At 44.7% G+C, this 26,766-nt stretch overlaps 2 protein-coding genes across 2 annotated transcripts in view; one reads left to right on the top strand and one right to left on the bottom strand.

Annotated features, from left to right (window-relative positions):
• The window catches only part of ALK (ALK receptor tyrosine kinase), a 752,296-nt gene that overhangs the window by 515,848 nt on the left and 209,682 nt on the right, over positions 1-26,766 (bottom strand). The window contains 1 exon segment of the mRNA XM_050754032.1: positions 15,848-15,967. Within this exon segment, the coding sequence (XP_050609989.1) occupies positions 15,848-15,967 (120 nt within the window).
• The window catches only part of LOC126933840 (protein FAM136A-like), an 879,973-nt gene that overhangs the window by 686,331 nt on the left and 166,876 nt on the right, over positions 1-26,766 (top strand). The window lies entirely within an intron of this gene.

Here is a 26,766-nt window from a genome sequence, read left to right as displayed (position 1 = left end):
ACAGACATGGACATGTCTGCGGCTGCAGTGAGGCAGGAAACAATGTACGAGCTCCACAAGTGAGGCAGAGCTGACAGTGTCTGACTCTGCAAGTACCACCTAAAGGCAATGCCAACCTTACTGTGGTGCCACAAAATACTAAAGAAATGGTCATGGTCATATGCCATCACCTCCTTCATACTGACAATTGAAATACTATTTCTCAGGATGGACAGGAGGCTGTGCTCAAAAAATGGCATGGTATGCAAATTCTGAATCAGCCAGTGTGCTGATTTAGAATGCCAACACTCTTCTGGATGGCCACACTTCACACTACAATATATAGGCTCTGCAAGTGAGGCAGGAAAGGACCTGGGCCCAGAGAGGGACAGGCAGGGCAAAGTCGGGGGCACGACAGGAGCCAGAGTGTCTTTGCTGTCTTGAAGGCTCTGATACGACCTATAAAGTTGGGCCTGGGATGCCCTAGGTGAGGACTGAGTCAGAGGACACATCACCAAGATCTAAGTCAGACTCTCAGTGGGCGTATGGCTCAGGAAGCCAAAACCACAAGCACAATAAAGCCCAGGGCTTAAAGTTCCCATCTAGGTTTCTTGATTGTATTAGTCTGTTCTCATGCTGCTAACAAAGACATACCCAAGACTGGGTAATTTATGAAGAAAAAGAGGCTTAATGAACTCACAATTCCACATGGCTGGGGAAGCCTCACAATCATGGCAGAAAGGGAAAGAGAAGAAATGCACATCTCACATGGCAGCAGGCAAGAGAGTGTGTGCGGGGGAACTGTCCTTTATAAAACCATCAGATCTCATGAGACTTACTCACTATCATGAGAACAGCACAGGAAAAACCTGCCCCCATGATTCAATTACCTCCCACCGGATCCCTCCCATGACATGTAGGGATTATGGGAGCTACAATTCAAGATGCGATTTGTATGGGAACACGGTCAAGCCATATCACTGATGTCTTCCAGAATGTGTGCTGTGTTTCTTGGGTCTGATTGGGATCCCAGTTTAGAAAACTGAGGGTGGGTGGGCAAAGTTTCTGTGGCCATTAGGATGTATCTGTTTTCAGAAGGGGCCTATAAGAGTTCATTTAACTGAATACTTGGTCAATGGGATCTGCGTCTGAAAACAGAATTATCAGGTTTGCCACTCACTTAAAATGACAATATGATTGTGATTTTGTGTTGGGGTTATTTTCCCGCTAAAAATGCTTTCCTGTCTCCAGTTATCTTGACTTGATGTCTAACTACTGGGATACAGAGCCTGACGCTGGGCCTGACTGTCCTCACTTGTTGAATGGTGATGTCTGTGATACCAATCAGCCGTACAATCTTTCCCCGTACGTCTATGGCCATATGTCTTATGCATCAAGTGACCTTAATATCATCATGATTGATTCACAGGAATAGAGCACAAGACTTGAGATTCGACTCCAATTCTGCCGTTGTCAGCTCTGTAATATGGGACACTGTTTGTGCTAAGTCTCGTTCAGGTCATCTCAGTGAGAAGCCTCACTTTCCAGAACTGCTGAAAGGGTTTAAGATGATGAGGCATGTGCTTAGAATGGAGAATTCCCAAAGCACATTGGCTGATTCCAAATTTGCTTACCATGCCTTTTGTGAACACAGCTTCCTGTTCATCCTGAGAAATAGTATTCTGAGAAATTGTCAGTCTGAAGCAGGTGATGGCACATGACCATGACCATTTCTTTAGTATTTTGTTGTACCAAAGTAAGGCTGGCATTGCCTTTAGGTGATATTTGCAGTCAGAGGCTGTTAGAACTTTAAGCAACATTTGAGGTCAACCATTTCTCCATTCGAGAGGTGAAAAAAACAAGACCCAGGCAAAGGAAAATACTGACTTAGGGCCATGCCACTGATTAATGAGTCCTTCACACACAGTGTGGAGGGCATTTCTCCTGGCTGCAGAAGTCTTTCTGAATGTCACCACTTTGGGGAGCACCAGACGGGAGCTGGGCAGAAGTACTGAACCACCACCTGTCACGCATCCTCAGGCTTTCTTACTGGCCCCTCCAGCTGAAGCTGGTTTTCTTCATGGCATAGGAAAATGCCAATGTATTCCTGACAAGTCTGGTTAAGTGTCTTCAGTAAAGAACCATATGAAACATCATGCATACATGGCAATTATCTTACAGCTGGCCTTTAGAGAGATCTACACGTAACGCTACATTTCATTAAATGGAACCCCAGAAATCAGCATTCTTAAAACACTGTCAGTCCTTAAAGATTGTACCCAGCTCAAGGGACTCTCTCAGTGGCCACTAATCCTGAGGCACAGGGAGGGTCCTCTCTGGTCAAGGGATTCATCAGAATGTCCCAGCTGTAGGCCTTCAGAGTCATGAGGGACCTTGGAGACCTCTGAGAGGAAGGAAAAGGCTGGAGAATGATGGGGATCATGAAAGAATGCACAGCGGCTGGTTGCAAGGCTGGTACTAAAATTCTGTTTCTAATCCTGATTGTTATTATTATAATTATTCAAAGCTGTGCCTGACAAATAGACAAAACAATACCTTAAACAAGTAGAAAAATTCTGAAAAATCCACACTATTTTTTCTGGAATAAATTAGCAAAACCATACATGGCTAGGTTTCAAATATCTCCCAATGATCAGATGGCTCAACTCACCTCCAATAAAGCTTTTTGGGTTGTCTCCTCCTGCATGTACTCTTCTGCCAACAAGCTGCTTTTTGATGGTTGCTGGAAGCTCCCTGCTGGTGAGCATGTCTGTTCTCAGGCCAGGAGCCACAGTGAGAACAGGGTGAGGGAAAGCATGGGGCCAGAAGCAAAGGGGAAAGTTCACTAGAGAATTCTTAGGAAGCCTCCCAGCTCCAGGCCCATCAGCCTTGTGCTTGGGGCAATTCATTTAACCCCTTGAGTCTTGGTTTTCTCATGGATAAACAAGAGAGAATTATCACACTAATTATGCTGATAAAAATAATATAAATACCTGTAATCCCAGCACTTTGAGAGGCCAAGGCGGACAGATCACTTGAGGTCAGGAGTTCGAGATCAGCCTAGCCAACATAGTGAAACCCCGTCTCTACTAAAAATACAAAAATTAGCCAAGCATAGTGGCTGGCGCCTGTCACCTCAGCCACTCAGGAGGCTGAGAGGCAGGAGAATCGCTTGAACTCGGGAGGCAGAGGTTGCAGTGAGCCAAGACTGTACCACTACACCCCGGCCTGGGTGCCAGAGTGAGATTCCGTCTCAAAAACAAAAAAAAAAAGAAAAGAAAAAAACATCTATCTGCTGTGAAGATCATATGAGGTAATGAATGTGGCCATGCTTTAGAAACCCTGAGATACCACAGATTAATAGATGGATGTTCTCATCATCTTGGCCTGTGATGCAGACATAGCACTGTGTCTTCTTCCTGTGCCTCAGATCTACCACCAGGAACCTGGGGATGAACTGACCTGACTTGACCTTGGAGGACCCAGGGAGAAGCAGGCTAGAACAGAGATCCTTCTGTCCTTGCCCTATTTTATATCAACCTCTCAGGGGGATGGGAGAGGCACCAGGGTGTCTGGGGAGGCATTGCATGGAGTAACTAGAAGCACAGATCCTGCATGAGGTCAGGCTCCCAAGTTGGAAATTTGGCTGTGCCATTACTAGCTCCACGTGTCAGAGAAAATTATTTAATCTTTTTGTGCCTCAATTTTTTCAACTGCAAAATAAGAATTAAAGCAGGGACCACCTCCTGGAATTGTGAGGAGGGTGAAATGCAATAGTGTACGTTGAGTGCCCTGCATGGTGACTTGCACACAGTTTGGCCTTATTTAATGATGGGTGTCATTGCTGTTACTCTTTTTTTTTTTTTTTTTTGGAGACAGAGTCTCACTCTGTTGCCCAGGCTGGAGTGCCGTGGCGCAATCTTGGCTCACTGCAAGCTCCACCTCCCGGGTTCACACCATTCTCCTGCTTCAGCCTCCCAAGTAGCTGGGACTACAGGTGCCTGCCACCACGCCCGGCTAATTTTTTGTATTTTTAATAGAGACAGGGTTTCATCGTGTTAGCCAGGATGGTCTCGATCTCCTGACCTTGTGATCTGCCCACCTTGGCCTCCCGAAGTGCTGGGATTACAGGTGTGAGCCACCGTGCCCAGCCATTGCTGTTACTCTTTAAGTGTCTCCAGGAGTCAGCAATGGCAGAGAGGATAAGAGGGAGTATATCCAGCACAGCAGGGAGAAAACTTTGTTTCAAGCCCCGTTGCAGTTGGAAGCGTAAAAGGAAAAGGGGTGATGGAGAAACGTGTGCTCCTCTCTCAAACTTTCCTTTGTGACGGCTGATTGAGCTTGCCTGTGGAAGACCTCAAGTGAGATGACCTGGGTTCTAGCTCTGGCACTGTGACATAACTTCATACAAGTCACTTAAGCTTTCCAGACCTCAGTGTCCTCATCCATAAAATGGAGTGGGGGAATAAAATGATTCTCCGGGCTCTTCCATTTCTACCATGCTAAGAATAATTGCCCCTTTGGGCAGGTGGCCAAAATAAGCTGCCTAACTTCACTCTAGCCAGCTGGTCAGTAGAAACCCAGGGGGCCTGACTTCCAGCCCAGGCTTAGACGATTAGGGACTGTGGCTCCCCCTTTCTGGATTATCTCCTTAAGGGGTACTTGGCTCACCAGTCACCTTCGTTATTAATCCACCAGCTGCCATCAACATCTGGTCACTTGCTTCATAACACTAAGTACCCAACCTGGCCCCTACCCGCTCTGCCCACAACCACTGTTCATTTGTCATAGAGCCCCAGAACTTGAAATCATTCACTTCCTTTTCACCAGCCTGCTCCCTGGAATGCATCTTGGGAACCAATCACCCAATTCAAGACATCTGTTTAGCTCACTTATAATCAAGCTCCCGAGAAGAAGGGCCAAGTCTCCTTCCATCAATCAATTACATGAACACAGCCTCGGATGGCAGTGTGTGCGCACACGTGCACACTGCAGTGGGAGATACACATGGAAAGTTGAATTCTTATTTCTCTTATCTGTGACCATTACTATGTTACAGATAGAAAAACATGGCTCTGCTCTTAATCACAGAACAGAAAATTGAAAATAAATTCTTAAGTCAACTAGCTTAGCTTCTTCATTTTATAGATGGGAAAATTAAGGCTCAGGAGAGTGAAGGGACTTGGTCAAAGTGGCATGGCCTAGGGTCTGGAGCAGGAAGAGAGTTGAGACCAGAACCCAGACTGGACTTCCAATTCAGTTCTCTGCTTGCAATTTCCAGGAAACACTCATGCAGAATATGTGTATGTGTGTTGGGTAAGAAAGTCTAACAGAATGACGCAGGCTCCAGAGGGCATGGTGAAATCCTTAGCAGTTTGTACCATTTTTCAATACATCTGTCTAAACGGGCTTATTCCTGAAACCAGAAGGTTGGAGATGAACTCTGAGCAACGTGGCATCCATGACAATAGGAGAAGGCCTGGTGGTTAAGGGAGACCTCAGAATATGCAGATAGACCTCCCCTCTTACTCTGCTGTCTCTAAAGAGACAGGACTTGCTGGGTGTTAATGTGAACATGCGGTTCCATTCCTCCCTGTTTTCACACACAGGAAGGTACCAGGCTGGCCGAGCACAGACCTTCTACCCTTCAGGGACTCCCAGTCCAGTTGGGGGATGAACTTGCCCACACCTAACTCTAAGAGGCCTCGGGGAAAACAGAACATGGGAGGCTCTTTGCCTGGGAGGACCGAAGGTTCACAGAAAGAGCAACTGCTGGGCTACATCTTGAAGGATGAAACACTTTCAACAGATATTAAGGGTTTGTCTAGGAAGTTTGCTAAGAACAGAGGAGAAGATAAGGTTATTCTAGGCAGGTGAAGAACTGATATTGCTTAATTCGCTATAGGTGTATAAATGTTGAAGCTGAACTGCATGAATTAAATCCCAGCTCAAATACTAGTGTGATTAAAGGCAAAATGCTTTCAAGTTCCAGAGGGCAAAACTAGGAACTTAAAAGAGTTTTAAGCCAGAGCCTTAGAGCAAATGGAGCCACGCCACCAAAACCCACCTTTTGCTGTGCACTGGGCACATTCAGATCTGTCATCATATCCTCACAATAATGCTGTCAGTTGGTAATCCTGATCACTTCCACTTTAAAGATGACATAGAGAGCCAAAAGGAGTAGGTAGTGGCTGAAAGTAATACAACTCACAAGAATCAGAGCTGGGAATTCATTCCATGTCTCAGATCCCCAAGATGAGTTTTCCCCACTGTGGTTCTATGTGTTGCTTTCAGGCCGAGGCTGGAAGACCTTTTGTTGGGATGTTACAGAGGAGATTGATTGATTGATTGACTGATTTACTTTTTGAGATGGAGTTTCGCTCTGTAACCCAGGCTGGAGTGCAATAGTGCAGTCTCAGCTCACAGCAACCTCCACCTCCTGGGTTCAAGCATTTATCCTGCCTCAGCCTCCCAAGCAGCTGGGATTACAGGTGCCTGCCACCACATTCCCAATTAATTTTTTGTAGTTTTAATAGAGATGGGGTTTCAGCATATTGGCCAGGCTGGTCTGGAACTCCTGACCTCAGGTGATCCACCCGCCTCGGCCTCCGAAACTGCTGGGATTACAGGCATGAATCACTGCGCCCGGCCCAGAGAAGATTTAAATAGGCAATGTAGAGGCGAGTTAAAGCCCTAGGATAACCAGACCTAGTTCTTCAGTCCAGTGAACACCCTCACCAGAATCCTGTTTTTTAAGGTGCTCTCCAAGTGACTATAAGGCAACTAGACTGAGTGTGGCCATGTGTTCATCCACACCAGCAAGGCACTGACCCCACACCGAGGCAATCCGTGGGGCAGCAAAACTCTACTGGGCTGATGCAAACCCAAGGTATTCAAGGGATGAGGTGTGCAAAGCAACAGATGGGACTGAAATGTGAGAAAATATTTTGTGAGCCCTCTTATTGAGAAGAAAATGAACCCTTGCCTCTATGGTAGAGAGGTTAGGCAGGGGCTCTGCCAAGCAGATGGCCTGGGTTTGAATCTCAGCTTTGCCACTAGTCCTGGGGCGATCACTAACCTCTCTAGGCCTCTGTTTCCTCATCCTACAGATGTGGCTATTTGATCAGACCACAGAAGGCCCTGACAGCTCACAATTTCTATGAACTTCTCATAGACCAAATTATTCTAGTCATCTACCCAAATGGGCTGGTTCAAGTCCTGTGAATCGGAGCTCTCTTCTGACACAAAGTTTTGCGCCTGAGCTCTCAACAAAACATTTTAAGACGATTTTCTCTTATTTTTCTCACTCTTGATCAGTCCTTTTCCTGAACACGTTTTGGACACATGTCTTTCTAGGTTGGTTAGAAGTGCTCTGTATACGATATCTCAGATGTCCCACAGCTGTCAAAAGAGAAATTCCTCAGCTCACTCATGTCTGCTGAGTATGCTTTTTTAGGTTAAGAAAAGAAAAAAAACAAGCCTGCTCAAAGTAGTTAAAATCACAGCTTTGAATCCTCAACCAAAGTCAGTCCAGCCCATCAACTGTTCTCCCCTTAGACACATTTCTTTCCTGAAACTGATTAATATGACTAGAAATGAGAGGGCTGGTGGGAATGTCCCTGCCCTTTAATAAAACAGAGAACTTCGGAGGCTGGAAAGCTGGAGGTTGGGAATTGGGAGACCTCAGTTTGCTCCTCGTTTGTGCCTGAACTGCTGAGCAGACATTGCAATTACCTCTAGTGAGTACACAATGAGTACAAAACATGAGAGAAGTACCAGGGGTGCAAAAGGAAACAAGATGTGAATTCCTGGACGTCTAAATGCTTCAAGTCTAGGAAGAGTGATAATGCAGGACCACAAATAACTAAGACACAAGGAAAAGTGTGACATCAGAGGCACCGAGTAGCAGGGAGACACATAAAAATTTTCTCCATAAGAATATGGGGATAAAGTGAGGTCCACAACCTCCCAGACTGTTCTAATTTGGGGCTATAGTGTGGTCACTAGCTGCTGGTGGTGAATACTTGCTATATGGTATCCAAAAGGAAGCTCTATTAAATCCAACAGCCATGTCATGTCTGCTAAAACTGAGTAAACCTTCCTATTAGGTAATGATGGTTCGTCAGACCCAGAGAGAGATTCTGCCTCCACAGAACTGACTGGAGTGTTGGGGGTACCACACATACATACAACATTCCTTCATTTAAAAATTCCTCACTTCCTTGGCTTTGGTGTTGATATGGTTTGGCTGTGTCCCCACCCAAATCTCATCTTGAACTGTAGCTCTCATAATTCCCACGTGCCATGGGAGGGACCCTGTGTGAGGTAATTGAATCACGGGGGCAGGTCTTCCCCATGCTGTTCTTGTGATAGTGAATAGTCTCATGAGATCTGATGGTTTTATAATGTGGAATTCCCCTGCACACACTCTCTTTGTCTGCCACCATGTAAGATGTGGTTTTGCTCCTCCTTGCCTTCTGCCATGATTGTGAGGCCTCCCCAGCCATGTGAAACTGTGAGTCAATTAAACTTCTTGCCTTTATAAATTACCCAGTCTCAGGTTTGTCTTTATTGGCAGCATGAGGACAGACTAACACAGGTGACTATACCATCTCCTGGTTCTCCTCCTCTCTCCCGTTTCTTCATCTCTCTCTGTTTCATGCTCCTTTTCCTCTGCTTACCTCTCAAACGAAACATCCTGGATCTCCTCTGGGTCTTCAACCTCCAATTACCAGCTTTGACCTCGGTCTGTGTGTGTGTGTGTGTGAGATGGAGTCTCGTTCTGTCACCCAGGCTGGCATGCAGAGGCACACTCTCATCTCAATGCAACCTCTGCCTCCCGGGGTCAAGCGATTTTCCTACCTCAGCCTTCCAAGTAGCTGGGCCTACAGGCACATGTGCACCCAGCTAATTTTTGTATTTTTAGTAGACATAGGTTTTCACCATGTTAGCCAGGTTGGTCTTGAACCCCTGACCTCAGGTGATCCACCTACTTGGCCTCCCAAAGTGCTGGGACTACAGGTGTGAGCAACTGTGCTGGCCTCAACCTCAGTCTTGCTGCTAATAACTCTCCATCCACTTCTCTCCTCAAAGCCAAGACCTGGGTTTACAGCTTTGTACTGGCCATCTTCACCTGGCTGTCCTAAGGCATTTCAAATGTAACTTGATTACAGTGGATCTCACCATATTTCCTCCTCCCTCTAGATATCTTGGTCAATATCTTTCCTTGCCAAATGTTTCTCTTCTCTGTTCCAGTCAATGACATCTTCATCCACTCAGTTACTCAAGGTGGATTCTCCTGAATAGGAAACCAAGTGATGCTCACCTTATATCCAGAATCTCTTCCAGATTCCCCTCCTTCCCTGTCTTTCCCACCCTATGCCTCATGTGTAGGACCATGCCCAAATCCTGAGCATACGCAGAGTAACTGTCTCTCCAGCCTCACCCCAGGTCCTCTACAGCCTGTGCCACAGAGCTTGACCTGTTCCCAAACACGCCTTTGCACATGCATCCCTTTTGTCCAGAACACTCTTCTCATGACTCTCCATGTTCCCTAGAGTCCAAGGTCCAGTTCTGCTGCCCTAGTCTCCCAAACATCTCCCTTCTTGAGTCCTCTACAGACCTGGTCCTCCCTCCTCTGTGTTCCTGGGCCTCTGATACTGCATTTGTCAAAGAGCAGGCATGCTTACCTCTTCCTCCAGAGCTCCTTGAGGGAAGCAAACGTGCCCTATTTGTCTTTATCATTGACATGCCTAGAGCACAACCAAGCGTACACTTGGCACTCCACGACTGTTGACATCCCTTCTCCCGTTCTCTGTGTTGGTGGAGACATGCTAAGGGGGAAATGATGCAGGCAGGGTGGGGGTGCAAGAGGGCCTCCGAAGGGGGAAGTCAGGACTGAAGCAAGCACTAGGGAGCCATCTTCCCAGGGGTGAGAGCCAAACCCATGTGAACAGGAAAAAGAATAAATGAAAAGGCGATCAGACAGCCAAGGGCGACCCCTCCTACTTTTGTGTCTTTCTCTCTCTTTCCTTGTGTGTCTCTCTCCGTCTCTGTCCCCTCATCATCTGTTTCCCTTTGTCAGTGTCTTTCCTGCTCTGTCTGTGAAAAGTGTTTTAAATGGATCTTTTCTGACTTGTTTTTCTCACCTTTGTGTCACATGGTCATTCATTCTCTTACTATCTTTTATTCTGACTTTTTTTCTTTCTGCATATCCTTACTCAACTTGCCACCAACAGAGATAAATTGTTCATATTTATTGGAATGTTTTTATGTGTCTTTGTTTTAAAGGGAGATGACCAAGAGGAGCATTTTAAACATGCCTCTCCTCGAAACACCTAAGCCAACTCCTTTTTATTGAATTTCCATGGATTGAGTACACTGGCTCCCAGTAGGTCAGGGCCCTCAAAGTGATAGCCGGTCCCTGATCCTTGGTCTTGTGTGACTGCCAGCATTACTGTCCCCTTTGGGACTCAGCCTTTGTGGTGAATGCATGCAGAGGTCTTTTGTTTACCAAGCTTGTAGATGAAAATACAGAGGCATAAGCTAGGAAAGAGCTTGACACCCTAGCTCAGTGAGCAAGGTTAGGAAGAGAACACAAAAAGACCTGGCCTGGCAGGGACAGAGGAGTTGGTAAGGAAGCTTTCAGCCCTGACAACAGTCCACAAGGGAGCTGCTTTTCACTGACACCAGTGCTCCTGAGGACCAGAATGGCTGTTCACAGCCAGCCACATTAAATACGTAATTTCAGAAATGCGATCAAACTGACTTCCTGCCAGAGATACGAAGCAAATCCCATACAGAGCCGGAGGCCCTTTGTGTTTTCCATTTTTGATTCCGTGTTAGGCTGATTTTTTTTTTTTTTTTTTGAGAGAGAGATATTTAATTTACCTAGTCTTTTCAATCAAAGAAATTGATACATTAACAGGATGGGTAGTGATGGTGGCAGTGGCAGGGAAAGTAATTAAAAAATCTAATTTTTCTTTCTAAAAGCACCAGCCCCTGAATTGGATAGATCCCCTTGGACTGGAAAGCAGACAAAGTTTGAATAGAACTTTTATTCAAATCTAACAATTATTTTTTTGTGCTTAGACGCTGGGATGTTGGGAAGAATATTTTCTTTCCCAGGAGCCAATGTTCTGGACATTAGGGGGCTGGATCAGTTTCTTAGGGCAGTCAAAACAAAGTACCATCAACTGGGTGGCTTAAAATAATGGGTGGCTTAAAATAATCGGTCATAACAAAGTACCATCAACTGGGTGGCTTAAAAAAACTTTTCTCACAGTTTTGGAGGCCAAAAATTCAAAGTTAACATGTAGGCAGGGCCATGCTCTCCCTAAAGCACTAAAGAAGAATTTGTTCCTTCCTCTTAGCTCCCAGTGCTGCCTGCGATCCTTGGTGTTCCTTGGCTTGTAGACACATCACTCTAATCTCTGACTCCATAGCCACATGGTGTGCACCCTATATATGCCTGTGTTTTCTCTTCTTATAAGGACACCAATCATATTGGATTAAGGCCCATCCTAATCCAGTATGGTCTCATTTTTATTTGATTACAAAGACTCTATTTCCAAATAAGGTCACATTCGCAGGTACTAGGGCATTAGAACTTTAACATAATGTTGTGGGGAGACACAAGTCAATCCATACAGGGACCATAGTCTGGGATGGGGAGGGAGGGATGGTAGAGAAGACAAGACTACCTACAGTGCCAAGAGGATTCCACTCATGGTTAGAACGGGTTGAATTACTTGGCCTGCCTGGGATAGTCTCCATTTGGTGATATCAAGTCTTGGTCCCATAGCTACCCAAGGTCTTAGACATCAGATTGATCATTCAGCTAAACACCAGGTCATCCAGGAAGTGGGCATGCTCTCCAGGCAGGGAAAGCTCATCTTTGAAATAACTTTGTGACATGATAGAAAGAGCACTCAGAGAGTCAGAAAGTCTAGGTTCTTTCTTTTCTAACGGCTCACCTACTCCGTAAATTGAAAGCACATTAATAAACTCCTTTGACCCTCAATGTGTATTTCCATAAAAATAAAACATAAAATAATTTTCATCTACTGCAATTTTATAATACAACTTAAATGAGAAAAGTGGGTGAAAAGAGTTTTGCAATGTATCATGTTTTATTATTTTTTTTTAAATAAATGAAAAGTCCCTTTCTCCTGCTCATAAGGGCAGAACCTTTCGTCGTTCGATTTAAAAAGTTGATGTGATTCTTCCCATACCCAGAGTGGGCAAATATGACTTAAAGTTGGAAAGGATACCATCTGTCTCTGTGGCTCTAAAACTCAAGGTGATCAAAACTGCCTTTCAAAACCCCCAGTGGCCTTAATCTTTTAGCATCTGGTGCTACCTGATGGAACAGATTTTTATCTGGGTAGGTAGTTAGAGCCTAATCCTTTAGCCAAGCCTATAAATAAGTCTAAAGGCATTAGAGCTGAGGATAAAAAGAAAAATAAAGTCTTTCTTTAGACGTCCTCCCTCTCAAAGCCTTAGGGGAGGAATGTGCAGCCCTCTGCTCGCTGATGATGAAATTAGTGGGCGTTCGTCATTCAACAAAAAGGCGAGAAAGGACTGGAATCTGATGTCAAAAGCCATAGAAGAGAATATATTTCACACAGCATGGCAGGCCCCAACGCAAATTAGAAGAAATATGGGGAGGCTTCAAAAAGGTAGGTCAAACTTTTTCCTCAAGCAGATAATTACAGACTGGGGGTGAGTAAATCTTATTAGCCTCTTTCCACCTCGTCTCTTCTCATAAAACACTGGAAAGAAGAAAGCCATTCCAATTCAGAACTGGACCGCTCACCCGAGAGAGGCCTAGCCCAGTGGTCATCAGGACACCTGCAATCAGGTTGTTGATGCTCACTGTCATTCCCCCACCCTGACGTCCCCCCACCAGAACGCAGGTGAAGACAGCCAGCCAAGCGTGGAGTTCCACGATGGACTTGCAGGGACTTGGTGACTTCTCACTGTCTGAAGAACGATCCCTTCAGGCAGCAATTTTCCAGTCAAATTTCTCAGCCCAAGTTTGAGGCCTTAAAATTAATGAAGTTGTTAACATTTCTTAAAATGTCTTTCACGGCAGTTGAAAGGTATGGATTTATCACCCGACTCGGCTGGCCTCTTTGATTCATAGACTTGTAGGCTGAGCCCTGACCAACATCCTTAAGGGGACCAGACTCTTGGCGTTAGCTCTGCCTTTAGCTTGTTCTACAGTGGGTCTTGGGGCAAGTCCTTAACATCTGTGCTCTGAGGTCAGCCCACTGGGGACACTTGGGCTTAGTTGTCTATGGAATGATTTCTCTGGTCTATGAGCACTGAAAGGGCAGGGCCAACCCTTACCTGTCTTTATATTTGCATCACTTCCCACATCAGGCACAGGGCCAAGCACACAGAGATGATGATGGTGGTGGTAATGTCTTCATAAGTCTCAGCTGAATTAAATATGGCAGAAAGATGTAAAGCCTCTGGAATGCCCACCATGGTCGGTTAAGGGACCACCAATGCAGAATAAGCTCCTCCTTCCCCATACATCAATAGCAACAATGGTGATGACTTGGGTACTCTGACCCAGAACTTGGGCAGTAACTGCCAATGGTTTGGGTCCTCTCCTCTGCCAAGAACGGAAATCATGAGGATTCCAGGCCATGAGGAGAGTTTGAAAAAGATCTTGAAAAACCTCCAGATTGATTCCTTTGCCCTAAGGTGGCATGACATTTCACCCTCATTCTACAGATAAGGAGGATGAAGCTCAGGGAGCACCAAATGGGTTTATCAGGGCCAAGTTGTGGGTTGGAGGCAGCTTAATAAGCTTTCATGGTTTTTTTCTTTTGACCTGCAACCTCTTACAAAATGCTCCACAGGGAACAAATATGTTGCCCTCTGCAGAACGCAGGGGGTAGATCTGTCTTTTTTGGGCCTTCTGCATTTTATAAAAATTGTTCTCCTGTAGAGATACTGAATGACTTTGGGAGCAAACTCAAAAATATTACCTGAAGACCAGTTGTATTGCAAATCTGGTTACAAAGCATTAACAATGCAAAGATCCAGATTTCAATTATTTATAGATACCTGCCCTTATCATAAGATGACACTGAGTGTCTGGCTTAAATAAAATCAGGAAGTAATTCTTATCTGGAATCTCCTGATGACCACTGATCTTTCTCTCCTGCGAGGGCTGCTTAAGAGTCACAGGAAACATGCCAGCACAGAAGATAATTCTAAACTGCCCTACGGTTTTTGATAGATTTTTTTTTTTTTTTTTTGTTTAAAATATGGTACAGAAAGGTACAGTTAATATGAACCAAGAGCATTATAGATGAGAGGACAGCAGGCTTTGGACTGGAAGCTTTTCTATAGTGAGTGGAACATCTCTGTTAGGTACATTTGAAATAGCTTAGGCCGAGGGTATAGACTGCATGGAGGAATAGGTAAATATGCCCAGAAGGGAATCTAGAACTCAGTGCTACACTAGGTTTATAAATACTTAATTGAATCAGGCCTGATGAATGAGTTTCATCTCTGGAGGCCTTTTGCATTCATTCATCATACATATGAGGCTGGTGCAAAAGTAATTGTGGTTTTGCCATTGAAAGTAGTGGCAAAAGCCACAATTACTTTTGCACCAATCTAATAAGTCTTTATGCATATCTTCCATGTGATAGAATAAAGTGGAAAGCAAAGCTTAGTGCCTGTCCTTATGGGGTTCACCCTGGAGGAGTTCAAGAGAATTAAAATGTTCATTTGGAAATGCTTCTTCTCTCCTCTAAATCTCCTCACTGCGGAGACCCAGCTACTATGAACTGTTTGAATGAGCACAGAGAAGGAGGAATCTTATACCATGTAAAGCAGCCTCCCGAGGGCTCCTAGGACAGGACCTACCAGGCTGTGTAGGTGGCACCTGGGAGAAAAAATGAAAGTAGGGAAAGAACTCTGGCTTGGTAGCTGGAGACGCCACTCTGTGTGATCTTATTAAACTTAGTTTCTGCATCTGTAAAAATGTAATTGGACCTGGTCTCTTTATGTTGGATGCTGTTGCAGAATCAAATGAACTGAAAAAATATCAAAGAACATGTTTGGGAAACTTTAAGAAGCCTCCCAACTGTAAGGGGCCCTGGAAGACCTGTGTCGCTCATAATAATAATCCCCTCTTAAGAGATTGTGATTGTTGACTGGGTGCGGTGGCTCACTCCTGTAATCCCAGCACTTTGGAAGGCTGAGGCTGGCAGATCATGAGGTCAGGAGATCGAGATCATCCTGGATAACACAGTCAAACCCCGCCTCTACTAAAAATACAAAGACAAAAAAATCAGCTAGGCATGGTGGCAGGAGCCTGTAGTCCCAGCTACTCAGGAGGCTAAGGCAAGAGAATGGTGTGAACCTGGGATGCGGAGCTTGCAGTGAGCAGAGATTGCGCCACTGCACTCCACCCTGGGTGACAGAGCAATACTCCATCTCAAAAAAAAAAAAAAAAAGAGAGAGAGAGAGTGATTGTTAGAAACGCTGTGGGTTAGAACCAGAAAGCAAGCCACAGTCAAGATGCAAATAAGCATCTCCTCCAATGATTGATAAGGGGATGGCTGGAATACTATATACCATAAAGGCTAAGCGGGAGGGATATGGCAGCAACAAAACCCTTGGCTCCCATGAGGATACAGAGCGCAGCTGGAATGGCCTGGCTGGAATGCTCCAGTGGGTTGAGTATCACTGGGAGACAGAGGGCTCAGAAAGACTTCTTTTGTATATAGGGAACTGAGGGAATCCCCTGGAGCACTATGAATCCCAAACTGAAACTCACAGAGTCCTTATTACGAGATGGTGATGGTGCATCACAAGTAACTATTAAGCATATACTTACCATATCGGCTGCGATGAGACAGGAAAGGGAAGGAGTCTTTCATTATCCAGGTGAGATTCCATGTAAAATAATCAGGAGAAGGAGAAGGTATGTTTGTTGGTGACTCCAAGGAGCTATGACCTGGACATAAAAACAAAGAAAACACTGATCCATGTGCTTGGGGTGTGTCTTTTAGCTGTCACTCGGTATCAGTCAAAAAGGAAGTTTATGAGGGGCTTTCATGACATCCATTGGAAAGATGAGGGGAAAAAAATGAGCCACTAGTAGACTGAGTTGACCTCAGGACCCTGATGTACATTTTCTACCAAGGGCAGACAGATCTAAGAGGTCTGAATGTTCTGACCAAGGCCACGCTGAGGAGCTCTGGGAGATGAACTAGAAGCCGGGGCACTTAATGGCTTGGTCTAAGAGTTCGATCCGAAGTCTATTCTGTCTATAATAATTTGTGCAGCTTTATAGAGAACTCCAGTTCATCTCATCCAGATAATGCCTCCATCCCTACTTTATGTTCAGACTTGTAACTTCATCTAATGTTGTTTGCTTAGGTTATTGCCTTATCAATGAGAGGGTTGAAATCGCACTCTGAAGTGATGAGTTCTTAACAATTATGTTATTTTCAGGGTTGTGGGGGAAGCTAGGTGACTGGAGTTTTCTGAAAGCCAAGAGGCCAGAAAGCCAAAAGGATTAATGCTTCTGATTTGCATGAGAGAGAGAAGGCTTGAAAGAAAAGCAGCAGAGAAGCATTACTCCTGTCCTTAGCAGCACCTCAAGTGGATTTTGTGTGGTGAAAAGTCATTACAATATATCTACAAATCAAATGATCACACACTGCCTGCTCTAACACAGTGCTTCCCAGAAAATCCCAAGCTCAATCACTATTTGCTAATGTTTTATGGCAGACAAAGCCTTTTTTTTTTTTTTTGTTAAAGAAGGAAGGATTTGAGAATTAGTTCTCTTTCGTAGATAGATGCGTCGCAAGACTGAGTGCAGGGAGGAGGGAAGGAAGGAAAGTAGCATTTCTTCTGTAGCTTCCCCGGTATAGGCGCCATGCTGGAATCTTTACCTACATAATGTCACGTGATATTCACCATGGCTCTCTGAGATAGAAATGATCATCTGCATTTTACAGATGCATCAACTGAGATGCAGAGAGGCAAGTGATGGAAGCAGGAACTGAGCCCAGGTTTGCCTCAGATCAACAGGCCATGTTCTATGGAGAATGGGCTGATCTGCTACTCTGGTGGTAACTGTTAACCCACTTAGAGGAAGTCTGTGAAGAAGAAAAGGAGAAGAAGAGAAAGAAGAACAGGCAGGCAGCAGGAGTAGCGGAGGCATTTTCCCGGTCTGCCTGCTCTGCAGTTTCTTCCACATCACCCCCTGCACCAGCTCTGGCAGGTTCTGGTCTCCTACTTCTAACTCCCTTTTAGTATCAGCCCCACCTCACACACTTGAAGGAAATCTGTGGCCTGGGTACCCATGGCAGTCTCTTGTTTCCAGACCCCTCCACTATTTTACCTGCAGGGGCTACCCTTAGGTGATGCTGATTAACGGTCCTTGTGCCCTGCAGCTGGGACAGGATGGGCATTCCATGGTCTCCTTCCTAAAAAACATTTTAATCGCTGCTTTCCATAGATCTGAGTTGGACGTGCTGGCTCCTGGGTATCTAGGAAAGAATTTTGGCTTTACTCTTATATTTGGTCTATAGAGATTAGAACGAAATTGATTGGGGCCAGGTACATCTTTCTGCAGTATTTCTGCAAAACAGCTCAGAGGAAAGGCACTGAAAGGGGTGAGAGCCTGTGCTCGGAGTGCAGAGAGAAGCCGTCTCATTTCACCTGCACATCAACTCTGCTTCACAGACAGGCAATGGGCCTCAGAGAAGTGAATGCAAAGCCACATAGGGTTATTTTGGGTGGGGTTAGTTTATTAGTCTTTTAAAAAATTAGTATGTATTGAGCACATATGAACCAGATATGATGCTGAGTGCTTTAAATGTGTGATTTTGTTTGCTTCTTACAGTAACCTTGTGAATAAGTTTATTTGTCCACATTTTGCAGCTGAGGAAATTGAGGCATAAAGAGGTTAGTTACCTTGACTACAGCCACACAGCCAGCAGGAGACAGGAAATCAGGGTCAAAAGATTAGATCAACTGACACTGAAGTCCAAGCTCCTTTCACTACTCTGCACAGGCCACAGACTGGTGCAGGGTGGCCCTCAGCTCTCCACAGGGCCTGGTAGGGCCCCCACGGCACAATGGTTGAGGTGGAAGGTCACCACTGAGCATGCTTCAGAACAGGGCAAGTGGGAAGGGTCTGGGAAGATTCGGACAATCAACTCCCTGCAGTGACTCCCATGTGAATAAAAATTCACTTAGACTCTAGGTCTGAGTTATCAGCTAATCTCAAATTTTAAGTAGCTTTGAAGTGACAGGAAGACTAAGCCTAGGTTATACTTCCCTGTTTCTAAGTGATGTCATTTTTCTGAACCATTCAGTTTGGGAATGATAGTAACTTCTTCTTGGATGTGAAGAACCAAGCAGGTGGGGCTAGACTTCAGGAAGCAATTATGAATCTGTGAATGGGCACAGAATGGCAGGTAACTTTAATATGAATGAGGGCCAGATAATATATTCAGGGGTTTAAAAAAAAAAACTTTCAAAAGGAAGGGCTCTGAGGGCTAGGTCATGACCCAGCAAGGTAATATGGACATCACTGCAGGTCATCCCTTCAGAGGCCTTTTATATCACAAAACACAATAACTTGCCAGGCATCCACAGGGTTGAATATTGCAGGGTTGAAAAAAAGCATAAATTCTTATCTTGCCCTTACAGGAACTCCTAGAATTTCTTCCTGCCAGTGGGCTCACAGGGTCCCTAAACTTACCCCCCAGAGTAGGGAGGGCAAGTGATAAGCCGGATGAGGCTAGGGAGCTAATGCGGGGGTCAGCTAAAAGGCCGAGACTCCCCACCTGAAAAGTCAAGGATCAAGGAAAGCAAAGCCCACATGAAGGCAGTTGTTTGCTCAAATCAGAAGCATTGGAACAGAAATGAGTGCTAGTCAAAGTTCATAGAATACACATCAATGTAGAACATAACAAACAAAAGATTTCTGCATTTAACAAGTGCAGGGTCAAGAGACTGTCTGTTCCCATCACGCTCTGTACCCTTGCCCTTCCCAACCACTGCAGGGAAGGATTTTCTAGCAGAAAGAGAAGCCAAGCCATCAGAAGCAATCCATTTAAGCTAAAGAAAGCCTTGTGTTTTCAGGGTTCCACTCTGAAAATATGAGGATCCAGAGTGAAATGGGCCTCAATGCAGACGTATGGGTGAAAGTATGAATGCAGACCAACGGGCTCAAGTAGAGTGACTCTTGGACCTTGGGAGATGAAGTGTAGAGGAGAAAGGAGTGGGGAAATAGGAGTAGGAGCTTCTAGGTGCCCAAGTGAGGCAGACAAGCGAAGGCCTGAAGAGAAATGAGGAAGAAATGCACCTGGATTGGGGGCATTATTGATTCGCTGGCGATACAATTGTTGTTGTTTTTCTGATGATTTCTTAAGCCCTTTCTAGGCACTGCAGGGTATCAAGGCAGAGTGAAAACCTCAAGCTTTTGATACTCAGCATTTTTCCCTGTGCATCATCCCCCTAATGTCCTTAGCTTCAGCTCCAGGGCTCACCTCTATCATAATTCCATTGCACACAATCTCAACTTCTTTGCCTCTTTCTTTACAATTATCCTGGAGCAGGTAGATGCGGTAGTGGGAGAAGAGGGGTAGAGGAACACACAACAGTGCTGATGGGCCTCATTTTAAATTCATCACCAGAAACCTCAAGACCCTCAGGATGGCCCAGGAATCCCACTGCCTTCCCTAACTCAGTTCACTCTATTTCCAATACAACTAGTTGAAACTTCCTCTTAAGTTCTCAAACCTCCAATTCCCCATATGCTTCCACATTGTCAGCAAATGAATTTGTTTCTTAGCTTGTTGAGAAAAGAGAAGCAATCTACCCACTCACAGGTATCAGTGCCTTCTCTTCTGTTGTAAAGGATAACAGTCTACACTCTTAAATAGCACCAGCCTCTTCACTTAGGTGCTAGTCTCATCTCTTCTCAAGGGATCTGCTATTACAATGGTCCTGTATCAACAATTTTCCCTCTCTGCCAAGTCAGTCACACAAACATGTACCATCTTATAAAGAAAGAAAAAGCTTCTTTGACTGCCACACTCTTCTCCAGTCATTGTCCCTTTACTCTGCTCTTCTTTACAGCTAAATCTATTAAAGGATTTGTCTTTGCTCCTGTCTCCTCCAACAAAATCTAGATTGGCTTCACTACTCCAGGTCAAGGTCAACAACCGTAGGCTGCAAATACATTGAACAACCCTCGGTCTTTGTTTCACTAGACCCCTCAGAAGCATTTGTCCCTGCAATCACTCCCTGCTTCTTGGATTTCTTACATCCTGGTCACCATGTAGCCTTTGGTTGCCTCCTGCTTCAGTGGGAAGATCCTCTTTATTCTTCTTTGCCAGATCTTCCTCATTTTCCAAACTGTAGAAGAGGAAACTTCTCCTTTTCCAGCAGCACTTGCTTAGGAATTGTCATGGCTGAGTATTGTATTTTATCCCAGTGGTTCTAACCAGCTGATGATCAATGATCATGAATTTCAAGTGACTGTGGGACACCAGACCCTTCCTGTACCTAACTGAAGACTCTTTGCTGACCAATGAAGGGAACTTGTTTACCCACACTCACACAAGCCTATGCATTCATTCATTCTCTTCAGTTCAAATAACCGATTTTTAATTCCAAATAACCAGGACAACATTGTAGCCCTCTTTGTAAGGCTTTTAAAACTCTGACTTTTCTTACTTGGAAAATCATGCAGTGAATTTCTCTTTGCCTGACATGTAAGTAAGCTTGTCTTAAAAAAAAAAAAAAAAAAAAAAAGTCTGTGGGATCTTTATTTTATTATTTGACAATTGTTAAAAGTTGGAGAACTTGGGCATTTTCTGCATCTAAACTTTCTCTCAAAGTGATCTCACCCAGTTTCGTAGCTCTAAATATCATCCACATACTACTGTTACCAAATTTGTGTCTTCAGCCCAATCTCTCCCCTGAACAACAGAATACACATCCAACTGCCTGTTCAAAATCTCCACTTTATTGCCTGATAAGCATCTGAAACTTATCATGAGCAAGCCAAAAACTTGACCGCCCTTCCCCTAAATCCCAGGCGTTCCCCATTTCAGAAAGTGTTACCAATACTCACTGGGTTGCTCGGGCCAAAAACCAATAAGGAATCCTTAACTTCTTCCTTTTATTCACACCCCACATCAATTCATCGCAAATCTTGATGGCTCTACTTGAATTTTACCCCTTCTCATCTTTTCCCTCCTCACCTCTCTCCGTTATTGCTATGAGCTCGCAGAGGGGTCGCCTTCAGTCTGTTCTCTATGTGGCAGTTAGATTGACACTGCAGCCCCTGAAATAGCTTTCAAATTTCTTGCCATAGCGTAGCCCGTAAAGGCCCCACAGGATCTGGCTCCTGATTCTGTCTCTAACCTCATTTGCAACCATTTTCCCTCATTGCTGGAGCTCAGTCCCACAGGTCTTCTTGCTCTTCCCCAAACTCGCCAAGCACATTCTCACCCCAGGGCCTTTGCACTGGGAGTTCTCTCAGCCGAGGAAGCTCCTCCTATTCAGAGGTACATGGCCACTCCCTCTCTCTGTCCAGGTCCCTGTCCATAGGTCACCTCCCCAGAAAGAACTTCCCTGGTCATCCTGTTGACAGACAACTCATTGTAAGCCACTCCCATCCCTTTGCCCTATTTCTTACACATATATGTGTTCTGTATATTGGTTTATTCATTGTGTACCTCCTGCACTAGTCACTGCTATGTCTCCATGCCTGGCACACAGCAGGCACTCAATAAATATTTGTCAAATAAATGAAACCAGAGCCCTGGAGAAAGGTATTATCTCTGGCACTTATTAGCTGTTAACTTCAGGATAAGCACACACTCTACCAAACCTCAATTTTCTGAAAATGATGATGAGAATAAGAGTGGGCATTCTCTAAAGATTCTCAGGGTTTTGTAAGGGTCAGATGAGACAATGTGTGCATGACATAGTCTTTCAATATCAGTCATGCCATCCTTATAATTGTATATTCCTATCTCTGTTTTAGAATCCACAATGAGGGGGAGTCTTGGTCCCTTTCCTATATTTGGATCATCTTGTGTCAATAATTACAATATCCAGAAATCAAAAGTGCTCCCAGAGAGCTGCTTCTCTATTATTCACTAATCATTAACTTTGCCAACTGTACATGATCTCGACTACCCAAATTGCAGCCAATTGGCACTGTGTATTTCCAATCTTTATTTTTATATGTCTCACTGCATGTCTATCTATTCCTAAGCCAATGTACATAATATATCATACTTGTGTCAGTATAAATAATAAAGAGCTATGCATGTGTGATGGTTATTTACATGAATGCCCCAGGCTCACTAGCAAGCATGTTTTACAAACCTATATCAATAAAATGTAACAAATGCTTCCATTCTAAACGCTCTTTGGAACAGTTCCTACCTTGCCTGTAGACGCTTTACTTATTTATTTTCCTCCCAACAATAAAACAATCAGTGACAGTCTGCTTGTTTTTTCCCCCTTATTTGAAAACACACTTAATAATGCATTCTTTTACAATGATTTTGTGTCACACAAAGCAAAGCTTATTGTGGCCAAATAAATAGCGGCCTGGATGTCAAATCAGGCACAGCTCTCAGAGAATATAGGGCAGGCCTCTTTTGGGGACTGGCAGTCCAGGGGAAATGGTTTGGGTATTCACTAGGCTGAGCGTGCACCTGTTCAGCCAAAGAAACCTCAGTAAATTTACATGACTCCTAGAGTTAGCGGTGGTGGGCGATGTTGTTAATTTAGTCTGAAAAACAGAGATGTGATTTCAGAGGAAAGAGAGAGTTTGCAGATGCACCATTTGTCCTAAACATATTGCCCTCCCCATACCTTCTCTAGGCCTGGAAAATGAGCGGGTTGAACTCACTGGTTGCTAAGGTCCTCTCTGGTTCATACGTATTCGGTTCTCTACGGTTTGCTTTCACATTTTCTTCCAGCTGGCTCATTCAGAAGGGAGCTATTAGTGTCAAGGGCGGAATTTGGATGGAATTAAACAGCTCCCACTCCGCCTCACCTTTCTCTAAGCCCCATCCCATCCTGCCAGAGATGTTTGTGCTCTTTCTTGGTAGCTCAAGTATTGAAGCAAAAATTATACTCCTATAATATTCTCTTATACTGTCAAAAGTTAGAGTTTCAGCATGCATTTCCTGCCTCCCCAAGAGGACCCATGTATAATTTCTGTGCTCATTCAATGGTGAACAACCTCTGCCAGCCAGCGAAAGCATGTACCCCTTCCCAAGGCACAACAGTGAGGAATGTTAATAAAGGAAATTGTTATCCTGGTCCCTGCCCTTAGGGACTTGGTTACCTGCAGGGTATCCTACACCAAAAAAAAAAAAGAATCACAAAGAGGTTGCTCCAGAAATGGCTAAAGCATATAAATTTGGAGCCCAAACACTCTGGCCACTGTTTGCCTTTTCAACCTTATTTCCCATTCAGAATCCTTCCTTTCACATTCTATCCCATTACACCTTAGTCTCCAAACTTACGCCCAAGCTAATCTCTGCTTAGAACATACTTCTCCACCCCCTGCTTTCCTAAATCCTACTCCTTCTTAAAGAGCCACTTCAAATCCCTCCTCCTCAAAGTCCCCGTCTTTCCTGAGCTGGACACCAAAGCAGTTGAGTTGGGATTCGGGTTGTGTCAGAACAAAACTTGAACTTGGGCCCTGACCTCCTTAACCACTTAGGATAGTGGTGTTGAGGCCATTCAACAAACATGTTAATGATGATGGATTGTAATTGTATATTAATTTCACTCACGCAACTTAAGCTTCAGGTCTGTTGTTTAGGTTGATTTCTTTTCTTTTTTGGCTCATTGATTTAGAAAAAAATAGGAAAAGCATTTCACAGAGGCTGTTTTTGGTTTGGTGTCACGTAGGACATGCTTTGCAGGGGCAGGGGCAGATCAAGGCATGGACTTATTTCATCAGTTGAGATACCACGTCTATGCAGCTACCAGTGACTCATAATTCAAGGCCAAAGTCCGATAACAAAGGCCATGTGACAGCTGATGCCTCCTCTTCAGAATCTGTATCTCTCAGAATTTGATAGTACCAAGTCACTGCATTTTTACCTTTCCAGAGACGATTTCAGCATCCCAAGCAAGCAGCTCCTGACTCACCCACAATGTCTCCTTTGGCCCTGAACCCCTGCTGCAGGTGTGCTTGGTCACTGGCCCTACCTACTAGCCAAGGTGGACTCACACTGGCTTTTGGTAGCTGTGGAAGACTAATGGGCATTTTTATTTTACTAATCCAAGACAGCAATATAGAGGATATCACTCTCCAGATGGCCTGATTCTTAACACACCCGCACCCCCTACCCCTGTAAGACTTGAGTGCTTCCATTAGCAGGGCAACATGACTATCTGTTTGGGTCCATTTCTGCGGTTTGCTTGTACTCTACTCTTTATGAAATTTACTCCACTGTGATCTTAAGCCTATTTTCTCCCCCCACAATATGTTGACTGGAATAATAATCAAAAGGAAGGCTTTGAACTGCCACCAGGTCTTTCATCTTGTGATCTCAGAGAGCTTTACCAAGCACTAAATAATTAATGTACTGAAAGCGACACAAAGACACAAAGACAGGGCAGCCTGGAAAACCAAGTCCATGAACAAAAGACCTTTTTCTTTTGGAGTGAGAGAGTCCTGGTAGGGATAATCACCCACCAGCAGGCCTAGGAGTCTCCAGACATGTTGGACAAGAGGCTATGAACTATCCAAGAGCAACTGGCTCTTCTCTTGACCTGATGTGTCAAGTTGGGAAGTAACGCTTGCCAGGATGACTCCTGAAATCATGCAGTGAGTGCCCTGGGCATAGTGTGACCCACTTTCACAGGAAGAGGGGAGCTCCAGTGTGGAAGAGTGGATTGTAACTGTGTACACATTCACCACGACTTAGGGCTCCCTAATGCCTTTCAGAGGCATCCACTTTTGTGATCCTTACAACGACCTTGGTAGTTAACCTCTTTTACAGATGAAAAGATTGAGGCTCAGAAAGCACAAATGCCCAAGGTCACATTGCCAGTGAGTACTAGGATAGGATGTATGACTGCAGACCTCTGATGTGTGGACCAGCTAGGAATGCCACTCTACAGTACAAACCCCTTGCAGGTGATGATTCTGCTGGAGAACAGGGGTTGGGAATTAAATACAGCAGAAAGAAACTGACCAGGTCACAGATGCTTGCTGCATTCTCCTAACTGAGGACAATAGATCTCTTTGGGTCAACCAGGAAGTCGAACTAGAAACACACACCTTCCATCAGGGCAGCTGGCTCTGCGGGGCCTCAGGCTCAGCCACGACTGTTTCCATGGCAACCACCACAAGGCCTGATGCCTGGATCCTTGAAACTGGTCCTTGGCTTGTCCAAGGGAAGATGCTTAGGGTGAGGGGAGAAAGAGGGACAAAACACTTTCTCCTAACTTCCAGACCTTTCAATCCCTCTTTATTTGTCACCCCTGTCCTTTCAGGATAAAGAGTCTATCCCCTAAGAAGCCCCAGTTCCAGATGCCACTTAGTCAGCGCAAAGGCCCCTCACCATGACTGAACTCATTTCCAGAGATAGGCTGATGTGCTAGAGAACTGTGTTCTAGGGTACAGCAGTGTTACTGCGTGACCTTGGGTAAGCTGCTTACCCTTTTTCAAGCTTTGTTTCTCTGCATATAATACAGAACTCATCATGCTTTCCCAGCCAACTTTCGGGATGCTCAGAGAATTAATGAGACAGTATCTACAAAGCCTCAGGCTCTTTTGAAGAAAGGTACACTAGAAATCCTTGTGCTTTTACTAACGGGTGTTGGCATGATGCCATATTTTAAATCACTCTTCACCTGTGAAGAGTTTACTAAAATAAACTCAGCTTGTATTAAAATAGATAGGCCAACAGTCTGATTGGCTTCATCCTACTCTGGCACTGCATCACCTTTGTTGCTTCCATTCATCTTGCACTGTTAACAACGGTCATCAATGCTACCCTTGACCTCATGCAGAGACTCAGAGTGGGAGAGCTGGGAGGGGCTGTGAAGGCTATTTATCTATGTCTTCCTATCACACATGTGAGGAAGCTGAAACACTGGAAGGAACAATGCTTCACCTAAAGTCATCTCGTTAGTGAAAAAATCACAAAATCTGATCTTCTGTGCCCCCATTCTATGCCTCACCCCCCACAGGAGAAGGTAGCAAAGAAAGGAGGAGGGAGAAGAAATAGGGAGACATATTTTTGTTCTTTAAACCTTTAAGCTGCAATACTCTGGGATGTCTAAAAAAAAAAAAAAAAAAAAAACTCACTAAGAAAGAAACCAATACTTCCTGTGTGCCTATTACACATGGTGCCTGGCACCATACTGGGGGCTTTACAATCATTGCCCCACAAATCCCACAATTTTCTGAGTGGGGATTATTATTCCCATTTTCAAATGCAGGAACTGAGGCTCAGAGAGGTTGAGTAACTTGTGCAAGGTTCTGGAGCCAAAAGGGATGGAGCTAAGATTAATTCATTAATTCCATTCATACTTACTGAGTATCTCCTATGTGCCAAGCTCTGCCCTTGGCAGTTGGGCTGCGTTAGTGAGCAGAACCCCACACTACCCTCTTAGAGCTTCCAGGCTGAGGAGCTTAGAGCATGGAAGGCAGCAGACAGCTGTCCAACAACCTGTCAAGTCCTTTTGACATCTTGATTGTTGTTATCCATTGTGAAGGATATAGACACACCCCTATGA

The sequence above is a fragment of the Macaca thibetana genome, chromosome 13, assembly GCF_024542745.1.
Source record: "Macaca thibetana thibetana isolate TM-01 chromosome 13, ASM2454274v1, whole genome shotgun sequence".
In the NCBI taxonomy this organism is placed as follows: Eukaryota; Metazoa; Chordata; class Mammalia; order Primates; family Cercopithecidae; genus Macaca; species Macaca thibetana.
This window is presented reverse-complemented; position numbering and strand designations above follow the sequence as displayed.